Source organism: Canis lupus, chromosome 1, assembly GCF_003254725.2.
Source record: "Canis lupus dingo isolate Sandy chromosome 1, ASM325472v2, whole genome shotgun sequence".
In the NCBI taxonomy this organism is placed as follows: Eukaryota; Metazoa; Chordata; class Mammalia; order Carnivora; family Canidae; genus Canis; species Canis lupus.
The window spans coordinates 100,757,109-100,783,263 of record NC_064243.1 but is presented as its reverse complement, the minus strand read 5'-3'; the positions used below and the strand labels follow the sequence as shown (position 1 = coordinate 100,783,263).

At 43.8% G+C, this 26,155-nt stretch overlaps 2 protein-coding genes across 5 annotated transcripts in view; both read left to right on the top strand.

Annotated features, from left to right (window-relative positions):
* The first annotated feature begins 6,137 nt into the window (after window positions 1–6,137).
* Window positions 6,138–26,155, top strand: part of LOC112644923 (zinc finger protein OZF-like) — a 34,617-nt gene continuing 14,599 nt past the window's right edge. The window contains exon 1 of one of the 4 annotated variants that reach the window (XM_025423712.3): window positions 6,138–6,274. Coding sequence is in view for 2 of the 4 variants with exons in the window: in XM_025423710.3 (XP_025279495.1) it covers window positions 25,390–25,422 (33 nt within the window). In the remaining 2 variants the exon portion in view is untranslated. Of the gene's footprint in view, window positions 6,275–13,484; window positions 13,620–25,133; window positions 25,423–26,155 lie in introns of those variants that run through there. The other 3 variants (XM_025423711.3, XM_025423710.3, XM_025423713.3) reach the window with 3 other exon arrangements.
* Window positions 6,142–14,697, top strand: LOC112644921 (zinc finger protein 883-like). The gene is made up of 3 exons (XM_025423708.2): window positions 6,142–6,274; window positions 9,950–10,076; window positions 11,375–14,697. Exons 1-3 carry the CDS (start codon window positions 6,242–6,244, stop codon window positions 13,045–13,047), a joined length of 1,833 nt encoding a protein of 610 aa, XP_025279493.1. The 5' UTR covers window positions 6,142–6,241; the 3' UTR covers window positions 13,048–14,697.

The window sequence follows — 26,155 nt, the reverse complement described above, 5'->3', positions numbered from 1 at the left end:
GCAGGGTTACCATTTTGCAGGACTGTGACCTTCAGCGAAGGTCACCCTGCCCCACTCTTCTCAGTCCGCATGGAGCTGGCACAGCAAGGATCGTGTCCCAAGCCCTCCCACATCCAGACCCCCATCTGCATGGTTCCCTGTTTGAGGGAGAGTGGTTTCTTTCTTTTTTTTTTTTTTTAAGATTTATTTTTGTTTATTTATGATAGACAGAGAGAGAGAGAGAGAGAGACAGAGACACAGGCAGAGGGAGAAGCAGGCTCCATGCCGGGAGCCCGACGCGGGACTCGATCCCGGGACTCCAGGATCACACCCCCGTCCAATGGCAGGCGTGAAACCGCTGAGCCACCCAGGGATCCCCGGGAGAGTGGTTTCATGAACTCTTTGCCTTCCTAGCTCCCACTTCTAGGTCTGGGGACTTTGGGGGCTTCCCTTGGCCCAGATTCCTGAATCTTGAATCCAGTCCTGGGCTTGTATGATAAAGTCCACATTTCTGGCAACCAATGTAACATGAGTCCAAAGGTTGTCCCTGGGATGGGAAGAGTCTTCTGCAAATACTTGGAGATGAAATACTTGGAGATGAGGCTGAATTGACAGTGTTCAAGTAACCATAGTCTACTTTAGTGGGAATGAGGAGGGCACAGGGAGGAGCAGGATTCAGAACTAGTACTGCTGGCTGAACAGTTGAGCCTCTGTTCTGAGGGTCTGGGGAGCCACAGAAAATTTGGAACAGAAGAGGGAGGTAATCTGACTTATCATGAACAAGTCCTCTAAGGAGTTCAGAGTGGAGAACAGATTGTGGGGATGAGGAAGGAGATAATTGCAGTAGTCTGGAGCACCCTGGAACACCCTTGACGGTGGCTGGACCAGAGGGGTGGCTGTGGAAGTGGAGGAGGTGGTTGGATCTGGATCTCTGGGAGCTGGCTAACTGCAGGGTTTTGACTTTAACACCTGCAAGAATGGAAACACCATCAACTGAGATGGGGTCAGGGGTAGGACTCACTTTCTGGGGCAATACTCAACCAGTAGTATGTGATGAAAGGTTACCTGGCCACAGGAACCAGTGAGTTCAGATGCTTAGAGATGACAGTGAGTTGGGTGTTCAGGGAATGAATTGTGGGTCCCTATTCTATTTGCTGGGCCCAGAAAACTGACGGATGGGGGCAGAAGTCAGCCCTGGAATGGCAGCCTAAGGTGGTCAGAGACTCCAGGGGAAGCTATTATAATAGTCCAGGGGAAAGTTGATGGTTCATAGCAATGGCTCTGAAGCTGGTAGAAGAGGTTGGTTTCTCAATCTGTTTGGTTAGCAGGGACAATTTTCTGCTATATGGATGAGAGAACAGTCAGTTATGCCCCCAAGATGTTTAGCCTTCACAACTGAAATGTGGAAGCATTGGGTACTGAGATGGAAAGTCAGTAGTGGGAGTACTTAACAGAAGCACACTACACGGAGTTAGCTTTTGCCCTTTCGGTCTGAGATATTCCAGGGACCCCTCAGTGGAGATGTCAAGTTGGCAGTTAGAAACAAATGTGGAATTTAAAGGAGGAATTGAGATTGAAGATATCTGAGTAGGTTAACGGCATATATAATATGTCCTATTTCAGAGGAGACCTCTTCAAGTTATGGTGGCAGTGCCATTAGGGGGAAGAATGTGGAGGTTATTGTCCAAGGACTGGGTATCTGGGTAGTGCTGGCAGTCTTCATTAACAGAAGCTGGACAGTACTGACCGTGGGGGGTGTGGTGGTGAGAGGGGAAAGTGTTGGCTACTGGCACAGGCTTCCAAGGGGAAGTGGTTATGGGATCTGTTCAGAGACAAGGAAGTAATGGGAGTCAGATGATGCAGAGGTCAGTATTGATACTTTTTCTTCCCTCTCCAGGCTCAGACTTTTCTTTTTCTTTTTTTGATAACTGTTGGTAGAGCCAGAGGAATTTCAGACAAGCTGACAAGCTTGGAAGCAAATGATTTTTACTGGAAGCAATGATTTTTACACTGGCGTGTGATGGGAGCAGATGAGGCTGGGCTTTGAATGAGTGTGGGTGGAGAGAAAAGAGGTTATGAGTGTATGTATAGGACATGCAACACTGAAAAGGAAGGGGGGTTTAGGCTACCTGAGGTCCATGGAGGGTCTGGTTGGCTGAAGATGAAACAAGGAGCCAGGCCAGGTGGGGTGGTCCTCAGAGCAGCAGAGGAGCAGGCGGGAACTGCCTCTGGCAGGAGGGTCCATCAGAGGCTTGAGGTGCCTCTGAATCTGGCTGCAGTTGGCAAGCACTCCCTGGATGCCACATGCAGATGTCTTGTAGAGAAGCCAGAGAGGTGCCTGTGACATGGACCAGAATGTGGCAATGGTGTTGGGGATGTAGCAGCCATAGGATGAAGATAGAGCAGGTGCAGTCCCAAGAATGTTGTGCAAATGGGAAGGGAGTTTGAATGGATTACTCAGGGTCTTTGTTCTCAGCATTTAAGCAAAGAGGATGAGCACAAGTGGAATGATCTGAGGAACTCCAGGGGAATGGACTCTCAGGAGAGCGGTAGGTACTCTATATGCCAGTTCTAGAAAGTAGATGACAACTTCTTTTCCCATCAATTCCTACTGATGACTGACAGAGTGAGGAGTTTGACATAAGGAAGAGCAGGTACCTTTGGAGAAGGACCTAGGATCTCCTCTGAGTTGAGGAGCTGAGGAGGAGGGCCATGGCCATGGCCTGGGGGTCTTGGTTAGAGAGGCTGCTTATGCACTCCCCTGCCCTCATCACAACAGGGCCATGTGACCTTTGAGGATGTGGCTGTGTACTTCTCAAAGGAGGAGTGGAGGCTCCTTGATGAGGCTCAGAGACACCTGTACTGCAACGTGATGCTGGAGAACTTGGCACTTATAGCCTCTCTGGGTAAGGAACCTCATTTCCACACCATTGTCTTATGTGGGGCTGTGCTCTGCTCCTTTTCCCAAGGGTCTCTGTCCCTCTCAGAGCTGGGCCATGGGCACTGCTTCCTTCCCTGGTTTCTTGGCATGGGTGTTGTGTTTGCTGGGCCTGGGCTTTATGAAAACTCCCAGGGTGTTCTGCCTTGAAGCCTCTCACAGAAAGGTTTGGTTTCTGAGTCTTGTAGCCTGTCCTGCCAATGCATTTGGCTTTGTACCTTCTTGGTAAGGTGACTGTTCCCACTTGTGTCAGATGTGTCACAATTTCTGCCCCTCCTTTTATTAGATATTGTGTGGACCTTGCCTGTCTCGGGGAGTTACAGGCACTTGAGTGGTCATGACTGCCACACACCACTAGGGTGCTACAGTAAGCCTCTCCTTCAAGGTTCTTTGTATAATAAATTTTTGTTTTAGTAGTCTCATGAGTTGAGATACCCTGGGCTAGTGTTGTCTATTCGACTGCTGTGTTTTTCTATTCAAACTTACATCTTCCAGGTCCCATTTAGTTACGCAACTTGAGCCAAAGGTTGGAGGGGAGCTCTGGGTGCCTAACAGGGTGACAAACTTCCAAAGGTTAATGGAGTCCTGGGTCTGGTGAGCTGGAGCTATAAGAAGGCATGATGTCAGGACTGACTACACATCATATCACGTAAATGTCCTTTTTCATTTTCCTGAGTGCCAATAAAGTTATTTTTTAAAACTATTGTTTGAGTTTTGGAATTCTAAAGTGGTATGCAAGAGCTTTGCAGTCTTTGGCTTTAAATCTCTCTCTTGCTTATTTGTAGGATTTATTAAATGTACTTATTATATATACATATTAACTCTTTAAAAATTATAGATGACTCAATACCTTCTCATCTGCATTCTTGTTATTTCAATTTTTATGTTTTTTGTAATAGAAGCCTATTATTTTCATATAGTTTGTGTATATGTTTTGATAATTTTTATATTTGGCTTGAGAACTCTTGCTCTATCATTTCACAAATACGTTTTCTTCCATGATCTTGTATGAGTTATGTATTTTTTATTCCCATTTAAGCCTTCTTTATCTGAAATTAATTTTTCTATGATTAAGAGCAGAGATGAAAATTGGAGTTTAAAAGTTGGATACCCTATTTCCCCTGAACAATTTTTTAAGCAGCTATTTTCCAATGTTTTCTAGCACCAACATAGCCCAGTCTTGCAGGAGGAATCTAAATATGTGAGCACCTCTTTATAACCTTTAGAATTTACTCTGCTAGTTTTGAATTTGAATTCCATGCTACTATGCCAATAAGACACTGTTTTATTTTAAATTTATGACTTGCATTAATCTCTTATAGAAAAATCACTATGAGGGCAGCCCCGGTGGCGCAGCGGTTTAGCGCCACCTGCAGTCCGGGGTTTGATCCTGGGGACCCTGGATCAAGTCCAACGCCAGGCTCCCTGCATGGAGCCTGCTTCTCCCTCTACCTGTGCCTCTGCCTCTCTCTCTCTGTGTCTCTATGAATAAATAAATAAAATCTTTTTTTGAAAAAAAGAAAAATCACTACGAGCTTTTATATTAAAATAATTTTTGTATCTTCTATACATACTGACTTATGACATTTATGAATAGCTTCTAAAATTCCAAAATAATGTTGGGATTTTTACATTTATAACTGTTATTTTCAACACTTCACCTTACCAGTCACCCCCAAAATAGTATTTTAGCACAATATCTTAGTGGTTTTGCCTTGCAACACCACCAATCATGGCAAATTAGCAAATAGTGTCAACAATGGATATGTGATATCTACTTTTATATCTTTACTTTGTAGCCAATGATGAAGCATACTAGCAAAACCGTAGGCAACAGAATTTTGTTGTATATAATTCACATTTTTTATTCCAAATCTCAATGCTTTGAGTTTTCTTTTTTCCTTTGAGGTTTTATTTATTTATTTGCTAGAGAGCAAGAGAGAGCATGAGCTGGGTTTAACTGATTAAGCTACCCATGCGCCCCAATGCCTTGATTTTTCTTACTTGAAAATTTCTCCAAGATTTTCTCTTGACAGTCTTTTAGAAAGAAAACATATTTTTAAAAAAACACAAAAATTAAGGACTGTGTCTTACCTCAGTTTTCTAATACTTTGCATGGTTTGTAATCCTGCATCAATGTTTATGTTGAGAAATCAGGTTAAAGTGGATTCTTTTAATAGGTATATATATTCACACATATACATGAACAGCAATAATCCCGAAACCTCACTAAAATGTAGTGAGGGAAAAAAAAAATGTAGTGAGGAAGTTTCGGCAAAGGGAGCTCTTACGCATTACCACTGAGTCAATTGCAGACCCAATAGGAAGAGATACACTTGACCTAGCATATGGATACTACTTCACTATCCCAGCTGAAGAAAGAAAACTTCCCTTATCCTCCAACTCAACAACTCAGCCAATGAAAAGTCCCTCTTCTTCGAACTCCCAGTTTATTCCACGGGACTTGTAGTTTATAACAGCCTTCCCAACTCACTCCTTTTCTCCATAAAACTGGGAACCTCTCCTTTGTCCTTCGACTGCCTACGATTTTGCTGTAGTTTGTTTATCTTGGATTATAATTCTCTTTTATTCCTAAATAAGACCTTCTTTGGCTGGTAAAATAAGTGGCAGTTTTGTTTTACGGTTAACAGGTTTTGGTGTCTCAAAGACTCTAAGACTCAACCCGACGTGACTTTTCCATTTATTTATTCATGAGACACAGAGAGAGGCAGAGACATATAGGCAGAGGGAGAAGTAGGTTCCACAGAGACATAGGCAGAGGGAGAAGGAGAAGCAAGTTCCCCGCAGCAATCCCGATGGAGGGCTCGATTCCAGGACCCCGGGACCATGACCTGAGCCGAAAGCAGACGCCCAACCACTGAGCCACCCAGGAGCCCCACTTGCAATGGTCTTAATTTGTCCTCTCCTAGGGACCATTCGGCCATCAATCCGCAGGCGAGGGGGAGTGGCTTTTACCCCCACAGCAAGCTGAGGATTAGAGGAACTACATTACCCAGAAGACTGTGCGCCAAGCTTCCGGATCACAGTGACCAATAAGGGAGCAGAGTTTCCACGAGGACGAAAGACCAGGGGGTGGGAGTTCCCGCCTGTTTCGCTTGGAGGCAGTGTTTCCGGCCACGGGCTGCTCGTTCGTGCGTCTGGCTGAGGAAACTAGATCCTAGAGGAGCGAAAGACTTGTGTGCTTTGCAACGGAGCGGGTGTGAGGTTCCGTGTGAGCGCGGCTGCAGCGACCCACTTCGGGGCCTCCTGCCAGTCTCCGCCATTATCCCGCGTCCCCTGGCCCGGTTGAACCCGCAGGTTACTATGGCGACGGCCAGGCTAAAGTACCTGGCTCAGGTGAGAGTGTGTTCTCGGGACTCCTCCCAAGGAGGAGTCTCCTGCTCAGGACACTGCAGTCCAGGCTCCGGGTCCCAGAACCTGGGGCGTTCGAGGAAGGGGCCCCCATTTCTGGCCGCCAGTGGAATGTGTGTGGAAGGGACCGTGGGGGCGCCCGGGAGAGCTGGGGTCCCACTCCCGCTGCAGGGAGCAGCTGGGCGGTCGGAGCGAGGGCTCTAGGGACCTGGGAGGATGTTGAAGTTTCAGTCTTTCAAAGGCTCCGGGGAGCACGGACTTAGGGAGCGGGGGAGAATGCTGCAAAAGACTCGAAACAGTGACGCTAGTTTCTGGACCAGAACGCTGAGACGAGAAAACTGGTGTGAGGAGCAGGTGTCAGGGAGAGTTTAGGAGTTGGATTTTGGACATACTGTTTCCGAGATTCCCAAAATAGAAGTGACATACAAGCTCTGGTCTGGACTGGGGTAAGCTGGCTCAGTGATGTTCGGATAATGACAGCCTAAGTCTTGGAACCAGGACCAAGCCTGGATCTCAAATTTAGGATGGAAAATCTGGACCCTTCTGTGAGATAGGTCCGGAGATGAAGAGAGGTCTGGGGCTGGAGGGCAGGCAGAGTGCCTTGCAGATGGGAGGGTCCCGTGGTCCAGGGCTTTATGGGGGGTGGGGAGGGTGTAATGAGTTAAGGAGCCGTGCTGGGATGGAGATGGAAGGGAAGATGTGAGAGTGTGTGAGATTCTCTGCTCTGAAGACTCAGCAGACAGTCTATTCCCTGTGGAGTCAAGGAAGGGCCAGCCTGGCTGGTGGAGCAGCCCAGGCTGTCAAGATCTCATAGGTGCCTCAGCTCACCTAGGAAGTACAAGTTCAAAACGGTATAGCTTTAGCCAGTTAAGCTTATGTAAGCAAGTAGTAATTGATTAAAATGACAATATGCCTTTGTGATAAAGTGTGTGTGTGTGTGTGTGTGTGTGTATGATTTTGTTATGGACTCGGCTTTGTGATAAAATGTGTGTGTGTGTGTGTGTGTATTTGGATTTTGTTATGGACTCACCATATATCTCCTAAAACCCTTAGAATTTTCTGGGTGTTAGGAGTGTTTTTTGTTATCCTAACTGTCCCCTTTTATCACGCAGGAGTTTATTTTAATGAGATGACTTGGGGTGAGGCTCCTAGATATCCTCAAGTTGAGGCCGATCACCAGAAAGACTGGATGATTAGAAGTTTACACTTGGAAAAGCATGAGACTCTTAATCTTGGAGATGTGAATTTGAGCCCCAAGTTGGGTAGAGAGATTACTTTAAAATAAATAAATACAATGTTAAAAAAAAAAAAAAAGATATTTCAATTTTTAGTTACCCCCCACCTCCCAGATGGGAGAGGAGTTGGAGGTATTGTTGAGCAGTGAGATTCACGGAGCCTCCAGGATGGTGAACACATTGAAATAATAGAAGTAAGTGCTGGGACATTGTGCTCACTGACCCTGATCCCCATCTCCATGGTCCTGGTACATACATAAAGGAGATAGTGACATGATGAGGCCCTTCTTTCTGGGCCCTTGGGTCATCTCAGGTGCAGGGTCCTTAATCAAGGTCAGAAGTCGTGTTGAATTGTCCCATTTCTCTAGTCCATAAGGTGAAATGATGAAAGGTTTCCTGGCACAAGAACCAGCATGTCCACATTGGAGTATTCACTGAACTGCAGAACTCCATTAAATCTGTTGGGAATAGATTGAGGGGCAAGAGTCAGTCCTCGAGTAGCAGCCTGAGGAACTGAACCTCTGTTGAGGGTAGTGAGTCCGTGGAAAGTTTGGAGCAAAGAAGGGAAGTGATCCGACTCAGGTCTAAAATTTTTTTTTTTTTTTTTTTTTTTAATTTATGATAGTCACACACACACACAGAGAGAGGCAGAGACATAGGTAGAGGGAGAAGCAGGCTCCATGCACCGGGAGCCCGACGTGGGATTCGATTCCGGGTCTCCAGGATCACGCCCTGGGCCAAAGGCAGGCGCTAAACCGCTACGCCCCCAGGGATCCCCCGACTCAGGTCTAAACAGGCTACTCTGCCTGCAGAGTGGAGGATAGATTGTGGGGGTGAGGTAGAGGCAAGGAGACCCCAGTGGAGACTGCAGTCTTGGTGAAGGTTAATGGTAGCCGGATCATAGCACTGGCTCCTAGCTGGAGAAGATTGTTTTGTTTCCAGGCTATTTTGTAAGTAGGGGTGATTTTCTGCTGTACAGAGTGAGAGAATCTGGGATTACTCCAGGATATTTGGCTTTAGCCGGAAGTGTGAAAGTGCCATACCTGAGATGGAAGTCCATAGCAGGAGTATTTAACAGCAGCGCTATCAGGAGTTAGGTTTTTGCCATGTTGCATCTGAGCTATTGCAGGGATCCCTGAGTGGAGGTGGCAAGTGGGCATCTGGAAACACACATCTGGATTTCAAGGAAGGGGTTCAGGTTTCCTCCGTGGTGGCAGGCATATAGACCATGTCACATATAAGAGGATACACCCTGAAGATCATGTTGGCAATGCCATTACAGGGGAAGGATGGAAGGATATTCTCCATGGACTGGCTCACTTACTTGGGCACCTGGATAGGGATGGCTGTCATCACTAAGACATGAGGAAGTACAGTGACCATGAGTGTGTGTGTATGGGGGTGGGGGGTATAAGGGAACAGGCCTTCTATGGGGGTCCAGGTGGTGGCACAGGATTCCCAGAGGTTGGATGCAAGATTTATTGAAAGGCAGAGCAGTAATGGAGATCAGATGACACTGAGGAAGGCATGGTACTTTTTTCCCTCCACAGGTTGTTTTGTGACAGCTCTTGCTGGAACCTGAAGAGTGTCAGATGGTAACAGATTAGCTAAAGGGAAAAGGAGGTCAGCTGATAGTCTCTTGGGCTGCGGTAGGAGAAGTGGGACTGGGCTGTGAATGAGAGGAGGTGGAGAGAGGAAAAGTGTGACTGGTATGGGGACAGAACAAGCAAAACTGAGGAGGAGGGCTTAGGGGGTCTGAATTCTACACAGATTAGGTGGCTGAAATTGGAAGACAGGGCCAGGCCAGGTGGGACAGTCCTTAGAGCATTGCTGGGACTGCCTTTGGCAGGAGGGTCTATTAGAGGCCTGGGGTAACCCTGGATCCTGCTGCATTTGCCAGTCACTGTCTGGGTGCCATGTGCAGAATGGCATATGGGGAAGCCAGAGAGGTGCCTATGACAAGGACCATAAGTGGCAGTGGTATCGTGAGTGAGTGGTCTTGGCCTGGCATGTGAGAGAGGAGTGCTGTGCAAATGGGGAGGGAATGTGAGGACACACTGAGTGTCCTTGTACTCAGGGTTTAAGCCAGAAGGCTGAGCATAAGTGACATATGGGGCATGATCTGTATGATCCCAGGGGAGTTGACTGTGAAGAGAGTGGCAGGGACTCACTCTGTGCATCAGCCTAGAGCACAGACAGGTAAGAACCTCTCTCCCCATCAATTCTTATTGATGATTGACAGAATGAGGAGTTTGACATGAGGAAGAGCAGGTACCTTTGGAGAAGGACCTAGGATCTCCTCTGAGTTGAGGAGCTGAGTTGGAGAAGGACCTAGGATCTCCTCTGAGTTGAGGAGCCATGGCCATGGCCTGGGGGTCTTGGTTAGAGAGGCTGCTTATGCACTCCTCTGCCCTCATCACAACAGGGCCATGTGACCTTTGAGGATGTGGCTGTGTACTTCTCAAAGGAGGAGTGGAGGCTCCTTGATGAGGCTCAGAGACACCTGTACTGCAACGTGATGCTGGAGAACTTGGCACTTATAGCCTCTCTGGGTAAGGAACCTCATTTCCACACCATTGTCTTATGTGGGGCTGTGCTCTGCTCCTTTTCCCAAGGGTCTCTGTCCCTCTCAGAGCTGGGCCATGGGCACTGCTTCCTTCCCTGGTTTCTTGGCATGGGTGTTGTGTTTGCTGGGCCTGGGCTTTATGAAACTTCCAGGGTGTTCTGCCTTGAAGCCTCTCACTGAAAGGTTTGGTTTCTGAGTCTTGTACCTGCCTGATCAATGCTGATTAGCTTTGCCCTACCTTTTCTGTGTTGACTGTTTCCATTTGTGGAAGATCTGTGTCACAGGCTCTGTCCCCTTCTGTTTTGTGTACTGCCTGTCTTGGAAATTATAGATACTGACATGGTTAGTATTTACAGGCAACCCTAATTCTTTTTGCAAGACTGTCTTCAAAATCCTTTTAGTAATAGATTTCTTTCTTGTAGTCTATGAGTACAGTCACTCTGGGCCAATGTTGGCCACTTAACTGCCTTGTTTTCTCCTGAGGACTTCAATCTGCTGGGTTCCAGAAAATTGTCTAGGTTGAGCTGAGAAGTAGAGGAGAATCGTGAGTTCCTAACAGCTCAGATACTTCTCTAACCATAGGAAAGGAGATTAATGGGATCCTAGGCCTGGAGCAGTGGGAAGGCATGATTACAGGACTTTGTATATGCCATACCAGGAAAATGTCCTTTGCTCACAATTATTTTAGTGCCAAGACTCATAGCTACAACTCATTTCAGTCCTTCCTCCCCATGCTTGACATTTCGCCCACTTGTCATTTCTGCTGTGACTTCTAGTCCTGACTGTCCCTTACATCTGTGTCTCTCACATCTTTACCCAATTCTCTCTCTCTGTAATGTTCTGTAGCATTGGCCTACCCTCCATATGTCATGACATGTGTGCATAGCCCTGAATGATTGACCACCAGCTACCCAGAGGCAGTTGCCTTTTTCTGGGGTGGGATACACATTCTTTATAGCACACACTTGTCATAAGCAGACAAGGTCCTGCTGGGAACCACTGGCAGAGGAGGGAGTTGTACCAGACCTGTCTTGCTGGCACATCACTGTATCCTACTTTCTTGCTAGTTTTGAGGCCTCTGTACCTTCCTTCCCCCCACACTGTTTTATAACCATCAGAGGCCTGGTACTACACAATGTCCCCTTCCTCCACCTGATCCTGGCTCCTTTGTCTTGAAAACAAACCCATGGACTCAGTCCTGGTTGTGTCCTACACACATTTGTAATGGGCTGTTCTGTCTCACCAAAGTCTATATACACTTCACCAGCATTTTTCTGCTCTTAGGTTGTTGGCATGGGGTAAACGCTGAGGAAGCTTTTTTTGAGCAGTGTGTTTTTGTGGAAAGAGTGCCACAGGCCAGAACTTCAGATCCAGGCCGATCTATCCCAAAGGTTCATTCCTGCAATATGTGTGTCTCAGTGGAGAAAGACATCTTGTACCTGGCTGAACACAAAGGAACTCACGCTGGCCTGAAACCATGCACTTGTGGGCCTTGTGGAAAACTGTGCTTATTCAGTTCATACCTACAGCAGCACCAGAAGCAGAACCATGGAGAGAAGGATCTTGAAAGGGAAGAGAGCAGGGCTTTGTTCATGAAGAACAAAATCCTTGTGTCAGACAGTATTTTCACCTGTGGAGAGGCTGAGGATGTTTCCTTGGGGACTGTGGGCCTTGTCCAGCACCAGACCATCCCCAGCAGAGAGCATCCACAGAGAGGCAAGGGGAGAAGCGCAGTGTCTCACACTCTGCAAGGGCAACACAGTGAACATGGGCAAGCCTCCCACAAAAAGGTTAAATACACAGAGCAGCAGAGTGCTCACACTGGAGAAAGCCTTCATAAGTGCAGTCAATGTGAAAAGTCTTTCATCTACAAAAAAAGACTTCTTGAGCACCAGAGAATCCACACTGGAGGAAAGCCTCATGAGTGTAGCAAATGTGGGAAATTCTTTAAGTACAAATCTAGTCTTAATCAACACTGGAAAGTTCACACTGGAGATAGGCCTCATAAGTGCAGTGAATGTGGGAAGTCCTTCATCTATAAAAGTAGACTTCTTGAGCACCAGAGAATTCATACTAGAGAAAGACCTTATAAGTGCAATGAATGTGGAAAGTCCTTCATCTATAAAAAGAGACTTCTTGAGCACCAGAGAATCCACATTGGAGAAAGGCTTTATAAGTGCAGTGAATGTGGGAAGTCTTTCTTCTACAAAAGAATACTTCTAAGGCACCAGAGAATCCACACTGGAGGAAAGCCTTATGAGTGTAATGAATGTGGGAAATTTTTTAGACACAGACCCAGTCTTATTCATCACTGGAAAGTTCACACTAGAGAAAGGCCTTATAAATGCAATGAATGTGGGAAGTCCTTCATCCATAAAAGGAGACTTCTTGATCACCAGAGAATCCACACTGGAGAAAGGCCTTATAAGTGCAATGAATGTGAAAAGTCCTTCTTCTATAAAAGAATACTTCTTGAGCACCAGAGAATCCATACTGGAGAAAAGCCTTACAAGTGTAACGAATGTGGGAAGTTCTTGAGACACAAATCTAGTCTTAATCATCACTGGAAAGTTCACACTGGAGAAAGGCCTCATAAGTGCAGTGAATGTGGAAAGGCCTTCATCTATAAAAAGAGACTTCTTGAACACCAGAGAATCCACACTGGAGAAAGACTTTATAAGTGCAGTGAATGTGAAAAGTCCTTTGTCTACAAAAGCAGACTTCTTGAGCACCAGAGAATCCACACTGGAGAAAAGCCTTTTGAGTGCAGCAAATGTGGGAAGTTCTTCAGACACAGCTCCACCCTCTTTAAACACCAGAAAGTCCACACTGGCAAAAGCCGTCTCAGTGCAGTAAATGTGGAAATCTTTCATCCACAGAAAAATATTTCTTTTGTACCAGAAAATCCATATCGGAGAAAAGTTTCTCATGTAGCAAACATGAGAAAACCTTCATAAAAATGTTTGAATTCAATGAACACCAGAGAGTTCACCCTAGAGAAAAGCCATATGAATATAATGAATGTGGGAAATTCTTTAGACACTGATCACTGATCCACTCACGTTCAACACCAAAATGTTCATGCTGGAAAGAGGCCTTGAATAAGTGTAATGAATCTGGGATGTCCTCCATTTATAAAAGAAATCTTGAGCACAGAGAATCCAAACTGGAGAAAGAACCTTTGAGTACAATGAATGTGGGAGAGCCTTCAGCCTCAAGGATAGACTTGTTCAGCACCACAAAGTCCACACTGGAGAAAAGCCTTTTTGTGCAGCAAATGTGGAAAGATTTTTATTGGAAGATACTGCTTCATCAGGCACTGTGAAGTTCATAGTAGAGAAAGTCCTTAGCCACAAGGGAATGCACTGTCACCAAGTTTAACAACACACCAGAGTGTAGACTTTCCATGGGATTGACCAATTGAACCTTTTATTTATGAGGATCTCCAAATCACTACAGGTATCAGGTGCTTGCGACTGTTTCTTCAGCTAACCTGACTTTCGGATGTGCAGAGTGCCTCTGGCAGAAGGTATCTCTCTTCTACAATGTTGCATGTCCCCACAGCATCCATCAGTCTCCCAGTGTGTTCAGGGGATATAGATCTTTGTGCTCCAAATCCTGAAGGAAATTGTATGTAATAGCCTAATTGAGCTGCATGGGGTGTAGATGAGACCCAGCTTTGTTGATAGGAGCAGTCTGGGTTCTTGGTGGATCACAGAGGTTTCCTTCATGATGCTATTCTTTCATGTGATTCTCATGATAGATTTATGCCTACTCCAAGTGTCCCAGCTAGGAAACTGTTTGCCTCACCATTGACTGTTGTGCATTGACATGCATTGACAAACACCTTATTGTTTAAGTCACCTTGAAGTTTGGAGGTTATGTGCCCTTTCGGGTTAGGTTTAGGATAGAATTGTGGTTTCCAGTGTGAAGGGTTGAATAGCTTTTGTGAGTCATAATGTCAATATCAGAGGCATAGTACAAGTCAGAAAATAGTTCCTATTCCTATTTGGGCTTAATTTGTATTGCTTCTCAAGGTGTCCTGGGAAAGATTGCAGGGCTTTGTGATTAATATGTAGCCGTGCATTCCTGTGTCACAGAGTAGTTAAATGTCTAACTTAATAAAGGATAATCTAATGTGGTGATACCAGTTTACATTCTCACCAGAAAAACCATTACTAGAGTTCCAGTTGCTTTATATCTTTATACCTGGTATGGTCAGGCTTCCTAATTTCAGCAATGTAATAGGTGAGTAGTGACACCTTGTAATTTTAATTTGTATTTCCCTAATGACATGGTGTTTAGAGGTTTTTTCGTGTGTTAATTTCCAACCATCATCTCTTTTTTGAAATTTCTGTTTATATGATTTTCCATCGTAATTACTGAGTTTTGACATTTGTCCATGGATTAGTGATAAAAATCTTCTATTTTAAATATTTGCCAATATATTCTTCCAGTCTTGATTTTGTCTTTTCAATCACTGTTCTTGTGAAAAATTTTAAAAATTTTAATGAAGTCTAATTTGTCTGTTCTTTTACTGAATATCCTTTTGATCTTGTATATAAAAAAAAGTTTGCCAAATTTAAAGACATAATTTTTCCTGTTTCTTTTTTTTAAAGACTCCATTAAAAAAAAAATAGAGACTCCATTTATTCATGAGAGACACAGAGAGAGAAAGAGAGAGGGAGGCAGAGACACAGGCAGAGAGGGAGAAGCAGGCTCCATGCAAGGAGCCCGACATGGGACTCAATCCCGGGACTCCAGGACCACGCCCTGGGCGGAAGGCAGGTGCCAAACCACTGAGCCACCCAGGGATCCCCTTTTCCTATGTTTTTTTTTTTTTTTTTTTTTTTATGATAGTCACACACAGAGATAGAGAGAGAGAGGCAGAGACACAGGCAGAGGGAGAAGCAGGCTCCATGCACCGGGAGCCCGATGTGGGATTCGATCCCGGGTCTCCAGGATCGCGCCCTGGGCCAAAGGCAGGCGCCAAACCACTGCGCCACCCAGGGATCCCCCTATGTTTCTTTCTGTAAGTTTTTTCTTTTTTTTTTTTCCTGATGTAAATGTGCCTTTCTCAGTTAACTTTTGAACATTTTTTTTTTTTAATTTATTTATGATAGTCACAGAGAGAGAGAGAGAGAGGCAGAGACACAGGCAGAGGGAGAAGCAGGCTCCATGCACCGGGAGCCCGATGTGGGACTCGATCCCGGGTCTCCAGGATCGCACCCTGGGCCAAAGGCAGGCGCCAAACCGCTGCGCCACCCAGGGATCCCTACTTTTGGACATTCTTAATTAAAAAAAAAAATTTTATATGGGAACAACTGGGTGGCTCAGCCGTTGAGCATCTGCCTTCAGCTCAGGGTGTGATCCCAGGTCTAGGGATTAAGTTCCCCATTGGACTCCCTGTGCAAGGAGCCTGCTTCTCCCTCTGCCTATGTCTCTGCTTCTCTCTCTGTGCCTCTCATGAATTAAGAACTAAAATCTTTAAAAAAAAATAGGGCAGCCCCGGTGGCGCAGCGGTTTAGCGCCGCCTGCAGCCCAGGGCGTGATTCTGGAGACCAGGAATTGAGTCCCGCATCGGGCTCCCTGCATGGGGCCTGCTTCTCCCTCTGCCTGTGTCTCTGCCTGACTCTCTCTCTCTCTGAATGAATTAAAAAAAAAAAAAAAAAAAAAAGGATACCCAGGGGCAGCTGGCTGGCTCAGTAGACTCAGTAGAGTCAGTAGAGCATGTGACTCTTGATCTCAGGGTCATGAGTTTGGTCCCCAATTTGGGCATACAGATTACTTAAAAAAAAAAAAAAAAAGTAAGAAAAAAAATATGATACCCATATTCATTTAAAAGATTTTTTTTTTCTCCCTTAAATTGGCTTTTGTATTTTCATTGAAGGTTAATCATTTATGTGTATGTTTATTTCTGGACTCTCTTCTGTTGTATTTATCTATTTTATTCTATACTTTTTTGTGTTGAATAATTTGTTTTTGTAATATGTCTTGAAACCAAGGTCATGTACTCCTACAACTGTCTTCTTTTTCAAATTTGAGTGGTCATTCTTGGTCTTTCACCTTTCCATATGAATTTTAGAATCCACTTGTCAATTTCTATATCACAAAAAAGCAAACAAGGATTTTGATTGAGACTGCGTTTAATCTTCAATTTAGAAGAAATACTGAATGTCCCAATCCATAAACATCATATGTCTCCTTTTACTTAAATCTTACTGAATTTTTGTTCATAATGGGGATTTTATTTTATTTTATTATTTTATTTTATTTTATTTTATTTTATTTTAATTTAATTTAATTTTATTTTATTTTATTTTTTATTTATTTTTAAGTCACCCAATGCAGGGCTTGAATCACAACCCTAAGATTAAGAGTCACATGCTCCACTGACTGAGTGAGCCAGGCGTCCCTCTTAGCAGTGTTTTTTAGTTTTTTTTACAGGCCTCACGTATCTTATATATCTCCAAGTATTTTCTACATTTGATGATATTATAAATGGTAATTTTTACATCAAATTTCAATTTGCTAAAAAAAATTTCAATTTGCCAATTGTTTAGCGTTATTATACTGAAATAGATACAAAGGATAGAAGCAATCCTCCTTAATTTTATAAATGATGTCTACAAAGAAACTCTTACAAATATTATACCTTATCATCCATTACTAAGATTGTCCTATGGGATTAAAACAAAGGGAAAATAAATAGTTGCTCCTTTGTCTTATTCAGTTATCCTGGAGTTCTAGTTTCATTCAGTAAGGCAAGATGATGGATATGTAACAATTGTCAAGGAAGAAATAAACCACCTAAAATATTTCCTGTGTTGTTATCTTCACTACAAGGCCATATATAGATACCCAGTTTATTGCCTCAACCCATTCCAAACTCCTAACTTCTTCATCACCCATTCACTGTTCTTCTTTTCTTAGGACCCATCACCTTCTATAACAGTATGCAACTCAATATCATTTATGAATTGTGTATTGTGTTTTCCATCAACTATGGAGTAAGTTCCAGGAGGGAAATTTCTTTTTTTTTTCTTTTTTAAGATTTTATTTATTTGGGAACCCTGGGTGGTGCAGCGGTTTAGCGCCTGCCTTTGGCCCAGGGCGCGATCCTGGAGACCCGGGATCGAATCCCACGTCGGGCTCCCGGTGCATGGAGCCTGCTTCTCCCTCTGCCTGTGTCTCTGCCTCTCTCTCTCTCTGTGACTATCATAAATAAATAAAAATAAAAATAAAAAAGATTTTATTTATTTATTCATGGGAGACACAGAAGCAAAGACATAGACAGAGGGAGAAGCAGGCTCCCTGCAGGGAGTGTGATATGAGACTCGATCCCAGGACCACAGGATCATGACCTGAGCCAGAAGCAGATGCTCAACCACTGAGCCACCCAAGTGCCCCAGGAGGGAAATTTCTATCCACATTTTGTGCACTGGTACATTTCATGTTTCTAGAAATGTGCCTGAAACACATGAAGTACATAATCAATGTGGTTTTTAAAAAGATTTATTTATTTATTTTAGAGAGCAAAAGTAGGGGGAAGGGCAGAGGGAGAGAAACCCAAGCAGACTCTCTGCTCAGAGTAGAGCCCAACTCGGGGCTCGATCTCATGACCCTGAGATCATGACCTGAGCCAAAACCAAGATTCAGGCGCTTAACCATCTGTACCACCCAGGCACTCCAATAAATAGTTTCTTATTAAGTTGGTATTTATATTTCTCAGTAAAAATATATCCATACACATATGTATGTGATTTTTTTTAGATGCTTTTTTTTAGATGCTTTTCTTTTTTAGAAAAGTTCTGTGTCCCAGACTTTTCTATTTTTTTCTTTTTCAGTATAAAATGTTAGTACCCATTGTCTTAATTTCCCTTGTTTTTAACTTATTCTTATAATTTTTATATTTTATAATTAGGACATGTTAGGAATATTGCCAAAATATCTATGTTTGAGTTATGAATTATGTTAAATAAGATATTTATATTATAAAAATGTGTTTACACATATCATCTTGGGCTATACGGTTGTTTCTGCTGTTACTTCTGATCCTCATAGTTTAGTAGTTTTAACTTTTGCTTCCATTTTCCATAAAATTACCTAATTTTAGTGTTATTTTTGCCAAATTTTAATTAAAAGGCTTGTTTTTAAAATTTATCAATACTAGTTGATTTTGTCAAAACAAGATAAGTGAAGGGCTTTAAGATACTTTGTAGGAATTTTTTGATATATGTATTCCTTGGATTCTTTTTTTTTTTTTTGGATTCTTTAATTGAAATATTTATCGTGAAAATTACAAGTTACATGTAGTTGTAAAAATTGTTACAGACAGATCCTTTGTGTGTTTTACCCAGTTTCTCCAATGGTGACATTTTCTAAGACCATATTACAGTATCACAACAGTGATATTTGCATGAATACTATCACTGATCTCATACAGATTCTTCTAGTTGTACACACGGTGTATGTGTGTGTGCGTGTGTGTGTGTGTATGTATGTGTTCTGGACAATAGTTTTTTACTTAAGAATATATTATGGAGAGAGTCACCTGGGTGGTTCAGTGGTTGAGCATCTACCTTTGGCTCAGCGTGATCCTGGGGTCCTGGGATCGAGTCCTGCATCCAGCTCCCCACAGGGAGCCTGCTTCTCCCTCTGCCTGTGTTGTGTCTCTGCCTCTCTGTGTGTGTCTCTCATGAATAAATAAAATCTTTAAAAAATATATTCTGGAGGAAAGTCCACAAAGTCCGTTGTGCTGTAATGGAACCCGTGTGTTCCTAAAAATCACAAAGCTGTGCAAAATCCAAAATAAAAATCACAGGGCTTCTAAAGATCCTCAAAATATCATCAGTAAAACATAGAAAAAGAAGATAGAATCCTAATAAATGCCATAGCACAGTTTTATACATGTTAAAAGTTTGAGAAACACATAAATACTTTAATACAGCATTTAATCTTAAAAGCCAGAAATTTGTTTGTGGAAGTGGGTTGCAGTAGTGAGTTATTCTATGAAGTTATGGAAGGAGGGTTACCCAAAATCAAATGGTTGCCTAAAATTCACCCTTCAGAAGTGAATGAGTTTGGCTCATAACACATGGTGAACTGGCATACTCCATAGATGTTTGACTTCTCTCCTTACGTGTGTTTTTATACACCTACGTGACTTGTTTCAGCTGGGTAGCTTTCTGCATTCTAGACTTTTCTTGTAAATGAAAGATGCATAAGTAAGCATAAAAATTTGCTTCATTCTCAAAATGCTCTATAATTTCTCAATTGTGTTGGGAAAAATTCTGAAATAATACTGACTGGATCAGTGTCTAGAGATCTTTACTCGTCTCTACAGTTACGGAGGTCTATTGTGTAATTGTGTCCTCATTCATTCACCTGATCCTTAGAGATGATGGACCCTGAGGCTATTTCTTTTTCTTTTTTTTTCTAATTCATGAGAGACACAGAGAGACACACACACACACACACACACACACACACACACACACACACACACACGTGGAGGGAGAAGCAGGCTCCCTGTGGGGAGCCGGATGCAGACTCAACCCCAGGACCCCGGGATCATGCCCTGAGCCAAAGGCAGATGCTCAATTACCAAGCCACCCAGGCACCCCCCTGAGGCTATTTCTAATGCAATTCTTCAGGGAATTGTCTTTGCACAATTAAGCACAAAAAAGCATATAGTGTTAAACCATGCCTCAAGTGAGAAAACATGAGTTAGGAAAAGCACAGAAAATTACTCTATAGTGATAGTAAGATTTATTTTTGCTTTTTTTCCTACTAAGTCCACTGACTTTGAAAAAATTCAACAACCCTTAGACATTAATAAAATGGATTCTGGTAAATTGGAATTGGGGATTATCTTCCTCACTCAGACTGGAGTTGGGATCCTAGGAAATCCATCCCTCCTTTGTTTTTATACATTCTCTTTGTTCACTGGACACAAGTTGAGACCCATAAACCTGATTCTCTGTCTGGTCCTAGCCAACATTGTGGTCCTTTTTTTTTTTTTTTTTTTAAAGATTTTATTTATTTATTTATTCATGAGGGACAGAGAGAAAGAGAGAGGCAGAGACATAGGCAGAGGGAGAAGCAGGCTCCATGCAGGGAGCCCAATGCAGGATTCAATCCCTGGACTCCAGGATCACACCCTGAGCCAAAGGCAGATGCTCAACTGCTAAGCCACCTAGGCGTCTCTGTGGTCCTTTTTTCCAAAGGGATCCCTCAAATGATGGTGGCTTTTGGGTCCCAGTATTTCCTGGATGATGCTGCATGTAAGTTTGTTTTTTATGATTACAGAGTGAGGTGAGCACAGGGGTTTCCTTCATTGCTGTCTCAATGGCTTCCAGGTTATTAAGCAGGATCTAGTCTTTGTATTTGGATGGAGCTCAAGATTAAATCCACCAAGTTCATTGGCTTCTGTTTCCTCTGCTGGATTCTGCATCTCTTGATAATTTCATATATTCGTATATTAGTGAATGGTCCATTAATTAGCAAAAACAATAGTGTAAAAATAAATGGATACTATTCCTAGAACATGGTAGGGAGATTTAACCTACTATATGCAGTCATATATTTTCCCCCTGACTTAAATAGATGTTAGAACCCTTCGGTGGATTGAAAATGAGGCTGACAGAAATGATAGGTTTCTGATGCTATCCTTTTATTGATTGAGATGCTGATTTAAGAGTTGTGTAGCTTTTGGGAATATTCACTGAGCTTATAATTATGTGTTTATTTTGCAGAATGCCATGTGTGTCATACAAGACTGGCACTTTGACTCTCCATGTTTGTTCTTCACTTTCATTCAAAGATTTTCCTTTCTCTCTAAACCCACCTCATGATCTGTGGCTCCCTCATGTTTAGCTGATGGCTTCAAGTCATTCTTCCTTCAGAAAAAAGGATAAAGAGTACCTTCTAACTGTATCCCCATCCCCTACTTGAAATGGGTCACCACAGGACTCCCATTCTCTCTCTTCTCATCATCACAATTTAAGAAGGGCTTCTGCTCCACCTCCCCAAGTGGGCTCTGGATCCTACCTTTTCTTGACATCTGAAAGGTTTCAACTCTGCTGTTTCTACTTTATCTCTCCTCTGTCATCTCCCATCAGCATCCAAATATGGTCTCATATCTATTCCTCTGAAAGAAAAACACTCTTGCCTCCACCACAGCTCCATTCCATTCCTGACGTTTCCTGGCTCTTCCTTCCCCACTGCCCATTCCAGTTGGCTCTGTGGCCATAAAGACTATTCCTGTCAAAGTCACCAATGACTCCATTTTTGTCCAATGATTACTTCTGCATCCTCAGATCAATTAATTTTGGGGAGTTTTCAATAAGGTTGGTTGATGTTGCCCACTCCAGATTTTTCCCCATTACCCTTGATATTTCCTGAACCCCAGACTTATTTTTCCAATTCTTTACTTGACATCCCAATTTGCCTCTCTGATAGATACCTTTCTTTTTAAAGATTTTATTTATTTATTCATGAGAGACACAGAGAGAGAGAGAGGCAGAGACACACAGGCAGAGGGAGAAGCAGGCTCCACGCAGGGAGCCCAACGCGGGACTCGATTCTGGGTCTCCAGGATCACGCCCCGGGCTGAAGGCGGTGCCAAACCGCCGTGCCACTGGGGCTGCCCCCCGAACAGATATCTTAATGTACTTGAAATAGAGCAGTTTTCCCAGCTCTTATCCTCAAAACCGTCTCAATCATTTTCTGTCACTATGAATAACATCATCTTAACAGTTGCTTTATTGCTCTCCAAAAATGTGGCAATTTTCCATCCTTAATTCATCTCTTTTCCTGATCATTTAACCCATGTTTCAGTAAGTCTTATTTTAAATTTTTATTCAGAATGCATCATAGGGGCAGCCCGGGTGGCTCAGCAGTTTAGCGGTGCCTTTGGCCCAGGTTGTGATCCTGGAGACCTGGGAGCGAGTCCCACGTCAGGCTCCCTGCATGGAACCCGCTTCTCCCTCTGCCTGTGTCTCTGCCTCTCTCTCCCTCTCTCTCTCTCTCTCACGCTCTGTGTCTCTCATGAATAAATAAAATTTTTAAAAGGAATGTATCATAGACTTAATACTAAACAGCAAGTGACGTGGAGGAAAATCTTTGTTACCATGGTTAAGCAAATACTTCTTAGATAAAACAACAAAAATAAGTTATAAGAGAAAAAATGAGAAATTACACTTCTTCACCATTAAGATCTAATACTCTTCAAAAGGCTCTGTAAAAAAACAAAGGATGAGCCACAGATGGGGAGACAATACCTGCAATCACACATTTGGTAAAAGACCTGTATCCATAATATTTAAAAAGTATTAACTAGAAAACTCAAATATTAGGAAAATAATTTAAAATTATGGGTAAAAGATTTTGTCAGACATCTCTCTACAAAGAATATAGACCAATGACAGTTATGCACATATAACGTTCTGTGGAAAATGCAAAATGAAATTACTATGCTATACTACTATTTACCTATTTGAGTAGCTAAAACTAAAACAACTGACCATACCGAGTGTTGGTGATGTTGTGGGGCAATTGGAACTCTCATACATTGCTGGTGGAACATAACCTGGGACAATTGATTAAAAAAAAACACTTACCATAAAACCCTGTGATGTATTCAGAGTATTTACCTATGTGAAATAAAAATATGTATTCACAATTTTCATAGTGGCTCTACTAATAATTTCCAAAATCTGTAAACAAAGTTCAAATGGATCTCAGCTGTAAAATCTAGGCTGCATCCCTAGAGTCATTTACCATTCAGTAATGGGAAGAAGGAACTATTGACACATGAAACAACATGGATAAATCACAAATGCATTAGCTAAGTGAAAGAAGCTAGATTCAATGGTCTTGTGCTGTTTGATTTCATTTATGTGAATCTCTGGAAAAGTGAGTCTCTAACATTCTAGAGACAAAGATCACATATGGTTACCAGTGTCTGTGGATAGGCAGAGGCACATAGGAGCACAAGAGTTTTTGGTGTGATCCAACTATTCAGTGTATTGATTTTGGTAGTAATTACAAAACTATATGCTGTCAAAAACCCCTAGAGGAATATACAGAAGGGTATATTTTATAGCGTGTAATTTATAATTTAATTTAAAATTGTATAAAGGCAAAGAAGTAGCTATTAATACTTTAGACAGTGTGGGCATTAAAGAACATTCTGATAATGGCATTTGGCTAATAGCTTGAAGGGAATAGGCAGCAAGCCATCCCTGTAGGAAGAAAGTTTGTAGGGTTGGGCTAAGATATGATCATGTTTGTTCTTTAAACCTATTGCAAGAATTGAGGTGTTAATTTGTAAAGAAGCATGCATTGAAAGGTTTGGAAAGGGAAGTGACATGATTTTACTTGGGAAAGATTAGTCTGTCTCCCTACTATTTAAAGATTAGACCATGTATGAACAAGGAAAGTAGAGAGATCATTGAAAGACAACTATAAGAAATCAAGGGTGAGGAGATGGCAGTTGGATCAGTTATTAACATATTTAGTTGAGAGATATAAATAGATATTTTTGTTCTTTGAAAGTAAGTAGCACATGATTTGACCATGAATGCTATGAGGGTTAGTATGGTGGTTAAAGATGGCCTCCCGGTTGGTGTTTTGAGGAAGTAGGATAATGGAGTTATCATGAAGCTGGTGACTACTGGGGACAGCAGAATCAAGCCCATCTGGACATGCTGAATAGGTGAAGAGAGGTATAGGTAAGTTCCTGGAGGAACTGTGATGCACAGATGTAAACTTGAGTCATAAATACAGAGAAAATGTCCTTAGAAATGAGGCTGGTTGAGGTTCCCCCACTGTAGTGAGAAGTGTACATACAAAAGAAGTGAGATCAGAAATCTGAGCCTCACTTGGCACTCTCATTTGTGCGTACATTTGTGCCCCTCATATTCCTTCTATCCTTCCCCCTTGCCCTTTCCTGGCTACTTGATCTTGCACCAAGCCTCTTCTCATCTTCTGTTTTTGGCACTTTCTCTACCTTTGTGTTGGATTGTTTTAATCTGGCTCTGCCCATGAATGACTCATCATTTGTCCTCTCAGTGTCAACTTGGTTATCAGCTGCACAAAGTGGCTACCCATACCCAGAATACAGAAAGGAGCTCTTTTTTCCCTCCTTTCAGTTTAAACATTTATTCGGCTCCTTTCTCGATTTAACTTTTATTCCCTTCTGATCCTCTGTCTTCTCCCTCATTCATTTTATTGATACATTTAGAGCAAGAGGAGAACAAGAAGAATACGTTTTGTTAGTAGGTCTTTAGGCGTAGTAGTGAGTTGTGCCGTTTTCATTTCGAAAAAAGAACAATATATTTCAGGATATGGAGCAGAAATAAGCTATAGATAAAGCGGTACTGCTCATCGGCTTGGATAAATTACTGGTAATTTAAGCAGGAAAGATATTTTCCGAGGGAACCGGAGCCTGGCTTACCCTTGTCCACCTGCTTTAGAGTGGCCAACATGCATTCCTCCTCTATTTGCGTTACCACGACCCTATCTGGAGTCTTCTCTCCTGCCCCTAACCTAAGATTCTCAAGCTAACGAAACTGACTCCAATGCCCGGGGGCACTTACATTTGAAAAGCAATAGCATGATTTTTATTAGCTTCTAGCTACGGAGCGAACGCATTTTGTACAGAGTAACTCTGGAAGGCTATGTCCATTTGGATCTGTGTCCCTTTGGGGGCATCTGAAAGAATATTCTTTGGCCTCTGACGCAAGCTCGGCTTCATGGAGTCTGAAATAACACGTTTCAAAACACTTTTGCGATCGCTTGCAACAACGGACCCAGAAGCTTGGATATTGCTCTTCCATAAGGAGGCAAGCTCCAGTCTCTTCTGGGCGAGGCCATTTCCCCGTGATCTTCGCGGTGCTGCCTGACGCCGGGGAGGTAGTTATGGGGACATCCTGGACGGAGTCTGCAGAGCTGTGGGAACTACGTTACCCAGAATGCTCTTGCCTGAACGCCCGGTGGCGCTGAGCCAATGAAGGCTCAGGAGAGGGCACTTCTGCGCGAACACGTCATACTGGGGGGGCGGGGGGACTCCTGGCGTACTCTTTTTGGCGGTCATTTTGGTTTCTTAGGGTTTACCTTGGTTTAGAGGTACTACAACTCTGGTGAGGTGACGGGATCAGAGAAGGGGCGGGAGGAGGCGCCGTCCTCACCGCGCAGACTGGGGTCCACGGCTCGGCGACGCCTCCTAGGCTGCCCCTTACGGGGGTTGGGACAGAGACCCCCAGCCCGGGTGTCCGCCCCGCAACCCGAATCCGATGGCGGCGGCCGCGCCCAGGGTCCCGGCACAGGTAAACATTCGTCCCCGGGGCCCTCCCCACCCTCCCTCCACCCAGACCCTCAAGGCCCGAGCGCGGGACGCCCGCTCGCAGCCCTGCGGCCCAGGCTCCGGTGTCCGGGACAGGGAGGCGACGGTGGGCAGGGGCCCCTCGTGTGAGCGCCGGCGCGCTGGCGTGAGGCGCTGGAGCGGGCTGCGGGGGAGGGGCGGGTTGGGGGTGCGGCGGAGGCGGGAGGACTCTGAGGTCGGGGAACTGGTAGCCTGAAGCGGGGTCACGCCGGGATTGGCGGGCGGAGGTGCTGTACCTCTGTTCCGAGGGAGCCATGGATGGTAGTGAAGAGAAGAGGGACACGGTCTGATTGTTTTCAGTTTCTCGAAGGTTGCTTGGAAAGAATAGATTGGAAGGGTTTTTGCGAGGACAGTGAGGCCCCGGAAGGTGGCGTTCTCTTGCAAGGCCACACCCCTGGTAAGAGTCCTAGCTGGGGCACAAAGGTTAGACAGTCAGCGGAGGTCACCTGACCCCGGGGCTGGGCAGGCATATGAGGAGATCTATCTGAGCCCATGGATCCTGGCCATGATGATCTTCCTCTGAGGCCTGCCTCTTTTCACATTTCTGTGGCTGAAGAAATGCTCATGAGGCCAACACAGGTCAATGGAGGGAGTCTCAGTCCCTTACCTGTCCTGACTCCTCCCATATGGTCTCTGGAATTTAGGTCTCCTGGGACTCTGCCTGCCACTCTCCCAGC

Bases quoted from the DNA above. Each gene is read 5' to 3' on its own strand.
- LOC112644921 (XM_025423708.2), top strand. From the start codon at position 6,242: ATGGCGACGGCCAGGCTAAAGTACCTGGCTCAG. The intron at 6,275-9,949 runs GTGAGAGTGTGT...TCATCACAACAG, and splicing joins GGCTAAAGTACCTGGCTCAG to GGCCATGTGACCTTTGAGGA. The intron at 10,077-11,374 runs GTAAGGAACCTC...TTCTGCTCTTAG, and splicing joins GGCACTTATAGCCTCTCTGG to GTTGTTGGCATGGGGTAAAC.